The sequence below is a fragment of the Triticum urartu genome, chromosome 3A (genome assembly GCF_056163025.1).
Source record: "Triticum urartu cultivar PI428250 chromosome 3A, HENAU_Tu73, whole genome shotgun sequence".
Taxonomy (NCBI): Eukaryota; Viridiplantae; Streptophyta; class Magnoliopsida; order Poales; family Poaceae; genus Triticum; species Triticum urartu.
Window position 1 is genome coordinate 487,951,642 of NC_141875.1, and position 5,701 is coordinate 487,957,342.

The window sequence follows — 5,701 nt, forward strand, 5'->3', positions numbered from 1 at the left end:
TATTTATATCTGGTGCTTCCTGTTCAAGTTGATGACCCAAAAATGTTGAAACAACATCATAACCTCTTAGATAACTCCCCACCCACTAGGTTCATCCTCTTGGCTCAATAATATTTCTAAATAAAGGCATACAATTCTTATTCGACAAGAAAACTATATACAACTTTAGCACTACTTTTTAAATAAAATTTATTGTTTCCTCCTCAAGCCAACATAATAATATGTGATATATATATATATATATATATATATATATATATATATATACTACTTCAAATACAGACGTTTAGAGAAAACAAAACATGCACTAAACTTAGCATCATTTAAGTAGGTAATGTCAATTCTCCGGCTCTTTTATTTACCTCTTCTTTTGTTCCCCTTCTCCATTGTTTCTCTCAAGGCAAAAGCCCCAGAAGATCCTTCAGACCCAAATGCCCGAGGCATGATTGGCCGTGTGAGTACAAATTAGTTGTATGACCACTATAGTCCACTTTGATGTGTGTGAACCTCATTCTCATGCTGATTACTCCTCTCAACCAACCCAACTTGCATCCCTTTCTTTACCACCATTTCTCTAATGCGGAGTTGGGGAACCAACAGTCCCTATAATATCATATTACGAACACCATATCTGAGAGTAAACAACCATGATTCATACTTAAGGAAGTGAACTATTATTTTTGTGCGCACACAGGTATATGCTATAGGGCATCACTATATGCTATGTAAACAGAATAAAACCACCATGCATCAGTTTTCTATTGATTGCATCGATGCACTTATTAAACATACCTTATGGTTTTGCATGTCACTAAACTTGAAGCTTTGTTGAATTGTTTTGTTAAAGTACCTATGCAATATATAATCAACTAATGTGTGTATTCAATTGCCATGATTTATACCACACCGAGAGAAGAGGCTACATTACAAAACAGGGTTACAACTTACTAATCACCTTTTTGTTATGTAAATCTAGTGGTTGTCAAGGTAACATCACCTGGTAATAAATTAGTAGCATTTAAATGTGCACGGCAACGGTCACATTCCACAATGACACAAGCATATACATATATAAATTGTGGTTGTGCTAGATAAATTGTTGACGCATGTACACAAAACAAGGCAACATTTGGAGCAGTCCAGCCGAGGAATATTTCTCTCTTCTGTTAGAAGATCACCGATTAGGCTCCAAAGGAACCAACATTTTGTGAAGATTGTTAGTCCATGTTACCATCACATAAGGTAGCACTCCATCATCAAACATCCTTCCATTTCGTCCATCGAAACATTATAGCAAACATTAAACCTTTCAAACAAGCAACCACCAAACCACAATCACCAACCTCATGGATCGCTATGTACACAACCTAGCTTTGTCTCTTGTGACACCCATGCATGTCTAATTTATGTGCCACGCATGCATGCATTGTGCAACTAGACTTTTTTTCTTCTTAGAAATAGGTGCAACTAGACTAGATGTACTTCCTTTGAGATTTGTTCCCCCCGGCCCATGTTCCGGATGCTAAAGCTCTAAAAATGAAAAGAGGTTAGATCAAACGGTTTCAACTGCACCCCCTCCCTCACCAACGTCGCCACTTGTAACACTCTTGTCCGAGTCGCCTCCGGTGGACGCGGCGGCCACCTTACCGTCGCCTTCCTGCTGCTTCTGCCGCGTGCTGTACTCCCCGTACAGGTAGGAGGAGAATCCCCAGATGCAGAGGACGGTGGCGATGCCCTTCTCCGCGCCGAACGGATCGCGGAACACGACCACGCCGCCGATCACGTTGGCGGTGAGCACCGCGGTCATGCACACGCCGCTGTGCAGCGACGACGTGAGGTACACCATCCCGGCCGTGCCCATGAAGCAGGCCTGCCACGTCGCCACCAGCGCGGCCACCAGCACCCAGTACGCCGCCGGCGACTTGTCCCACCGCGCCAGCTCCTCGCCCCACCTGCCGGCCACGACCAGTCCGACCATCGCCAGCGCGGTCGCGGCGGCCTGCATGACCACCTGCACCTCCACCACCATCCGGAACCCGCCGGACACGGCCCTGCGGTACAGCAGCTCCATGACAGGCAGGTAGGCCGCGAAGAGCCCCGCCGCGCCCAGGGTCACCGCGAAGCCGATGAAGTACCTCGTCCGGCTCCCCCCGTCGGGCTGCTCAGCCGAGTCGGACGATCGCAGCGCCAGCAGCACGGAGCTGAGGGTGAGGAGCACGACGGCATTGAGGTTGGAGAAGGTTACGGGGTGGCGCACGATGACGGCGGCGAGCACGAGCGTGAACGCGAGCTGCGTCGACAGCAGCAGCGACGAGGTGGACACGGGCAGGTAGGACGAGCTGTAGGAGAAGAGCAGGTTGTTCACCCCCATGAGCACCCCGATGACCACGCACGCCATGAGCAACCGCCTCGTGAACCACGCGAACGGCCGGGGCTGCCCGGCGGGCCGGCCGGCGTAGACGGGCACGAGCAGCACCGGGAACCCGACCGACTGCACCAGCGTTGCCACCCACCGATCGCGGCCGCCGTGCGCGAAGTAGTAGCGGGACAGCAGGCTGGACGCCACGGAGCCGCCGAGCAGGGCAACGTAGTTGGCGCACAACAGCAGCCTCCTCCGTCTCGCCGCGCGCGCGCCATTGCTGGCGACGTCGGGAGCCGGCATGTCGAGGATCGCGGGCGGGGTGGAGGACGTGGTGATGGACATTGGCGAGTGAGATGGACTTGACTTGGCGCTGGGCTGGGGTGAGGTGAGGAGGGAAAGGGGTGGTGGTGGGGGAGTATTTAAGCGAGATAAGTGGGGGATTTGCGGGAGATTACGATCTTTTTTTAAGAGTGCGGAGGAGATTTACAAACCTTTTTGTGATGGGGGAGTAAAATAATGGAAGCCGAATAAATAGGCACCGGCAGACCGGATGTTTGTTAATTTGTTTGGATTGGATTTGTTATTCTCAACACAAATTCGAATATATGTCCTTCCCCTTGTTAATGCAAACTAGTAGTATATCATTACACTTTAAATGACACATCATTTTGTTCAACTTGAAGATAGAGCGCTTCTACCTTATATATTCCACATTTGCTCTTAACATACGACTAATTTTCAGATCAATTGTGTCGTCCTCAGCGAGGCATTGCCATGACTGCGCCGGGGACAGGGGCGCCGCGGTCGCAACGTCGCCTACATAGACGTGGCAGAGGGTTGACAGGTTCAGGGGAAGGGGGAAGGTGCAAACCGTTGAAGATAGTTCTAAACTTAGACCAAAACAAACTGGTGCAAGTAACCTTTTTCACTAAGTGATTGCTTAGACCTAAGCCTTTCAATTTTGAATGTCGCTATGATTCGGATAGAGCTCGAGCTCGAGATGGGGACGTGACGGCCAGCAAGGGCTCGATAGGACCTCGCCAGAGGCATGATGAGCAGTTCATCATGTTGTTGTCGTTGGAAAAGATGCCGGGGGGGGGGGGGGGGGGAGGGGGGGGAGGGGGGGGTCACAAAGAAGCTAGGTGTAGGGGGTGATTGCGCTCAAGGAGGATGAAGGTGTGCTGGCCATTGGATTTCAATCCAACGGTTCCGATAAAATTAATAGATTTTGAAATTTATGCCAGGCGATCGATACCTGACCAAACCCTATATAATCACATCATACTTTTCACCGGTGGCATGGGGCCTTTTTTTATACTCCCTCCGTCCGTGAATAAGTGTACATCTATCTTTTGTCTTAAGTCAACGTTTTAAAATTTCGACCAACTTTCTAGGGAAAAGTAAAAGCATTTATAGCACTAAATTAGTATCACTAGATCCGTTTTGAAATGTACTTTCATAATATACCAATTTGATGTCATATGTATTACTATTATTTTCTATGAAGTTGGTTAAAATTTTAAAATTTTGACTAAGACCAAAAGCTATATGTACACTTATTCGCGGAAGGAGGGAGTATTTGATATAGCTCATCATTCACCAGGTGCGGGTTGATTAGGAGTTTAGGACCATGTTTGTGGCATTTTTTTTGCGGGTGAATGTTTGTGGCATTTGCTCCGAGCCCGATTAGATGGCGTGGACATGATCTAGTACTGGACTAGAAGAACGAGGAAGCTCATGCGCAAGCAATTTGTAGCACATGATGCAGCGAACGTATTTTGGAACGACCAGGCAAGCTTTGAAATACCCTCACAAAATAAAAGAATTATGCTCGCATTTACTGCCAACGGCCCATGCATGTCACCACCGGCACGCGCGCCGGGCAGAAGACTCGCTCGGCCGTGTGCAGTGCAGGTTTCCGAAGGGTGCATGCGTAGCGTAGATACGGCGCGCACAGCACCGCGAGGCTCAAATCAGCTTCGCCATCGCCTGAATCCTCGGAGTGGTGTAGAGACTAGAGAGGTGAGGCTACGAAACGTCTCGGCTGTTTGCCGTGCAAAATGCTGACAAGCTGGCCCGGCCCCGCACACCTGTGGTGTACCGGATCCGTGCTCGGTGCTCCTACATCAGCGGGCCGGGAGGTGAGAAGGAAAAGGCTGCGCCGAACTGAGCGGGGGGCGCCTCCCTCCAGCTCCAGGTTCAAGGCCGAACCGCATGGATCGCCAGGGCCTCGTGGAATTGGCTTGGCTGGAGGAGACGAGACACGGTCATCTTGGTTCATGCCAACGCTTGTGGTGCTGCTGCATGTCATGTCATGCAAGCCGGGAGGCGGGACTAAGCCTAGATCTCATGTGGGGGACGGGTATTTCTCATGTTGGTCATTCGATTCGGATGCATGGTGTCGTGGGCGGGGAAGAAGGGGGTGCTGTAGCCCACAGCTCTACCTCTACGGAAAGGAAGCATACAGATCAGACTAGCTAGCCCAAGAGTGCTCCTTCGTTCTCCCTTGCGCCCTCAACATTCAGACTTACTAATTCAGAGTGGATATGCACGAACTTAATACACGCTCTACTCCTACTCCTTAGCAGCTATACACTAGTCCCTCCCTTCTGACTGCATGGCATGGGCATGGCATGCATACACACGAACACGTCCACTAATTGCAACTGCAGGCTTACCAAAAATCAATGCTCTGACGGCCCCTACTAACCCTAGACGACAGCCAGCGCCTCTCCAATGCCATCCTACACAGCATGCAACAGAAAAGCAGCGCACGATCGCAGCAGGGCGGGCGGGCTGCGTGCGTGCGTGCGTACATATCCGCATCTGCATCTGCGGTGCAGGGCCAGTTGGCATAGGAGCCTAGCTAGGAATGGTTGCGCCAATGCTAATCCGTACCCCTCGTCTTGGCCTCTTCATTTAACAGGGAACGCGCGCTGCATGTGCCGTGCCTCCTCGTTTGTGGCCTTTTCCATGGCCTCGTCTAGTCTGGCTCCACCCTTTTCCATCCATCTATGCATGTGATGTGAGCGAGCGAGCGAGCTCCGGGCCGGGACTCGTCTGGCTCGGCCCTTTTCCTGCCACATCGCCCGGCGCCCCATGTGTGCGGTGCCGATATAGTAGTGCCGGCCTTTCTGCATTTGTGTGCTCCGCCTTGACTGGGCTGTACTTCCTACTGGTACTTGTCATGGAGTCATTGGTGGACGTACTGCGCGGTGGTTGCTTGGATTGGATTGGATTCATCTGCATCGGGTTTTCTTCTCGACCTGCATCCATCGAATTCATTGCATTGCATGCACTCAGGTTTCAGACTTCGTATGGTCGTTTCAGCTTCAGATG

General features: G+C 50.4%; 1 protein-coding gene across 1 annotated transcript; it reads right to left on the bottom strand.

The window, feature by feature from the left end:
- Window positions 1-1,253: 1,253 nt before the first annotated feature.
- On the bottom strand, window positions 1,254-2,764 carry PUP4 (purine permease 4). The gene has a single exon (XM_048708280.2). It carries the CDS (start codon window positions 2,702-2,704, stop codon window positions 1,553-1,555), a length of 1,152 nt encoding a protein of 383 aa, XP_048564237.2. The 5' UTR covers window positions 2,705-2,764; the 3' UTR covers window positions 1,254-1,552.
- Window positions 2,765-5,701: the final 2,937 nt, after the last annotated feature.

Excerpts from the sequence above, each read along its gene's own strand:
- PUP4 (XM_048708280.2), bottom strand. The coding sequence starts at position 2,704 with ATGTCCATCACCACGTCCTCCACCCCGCCCGCGATCCTCGACATGCCG.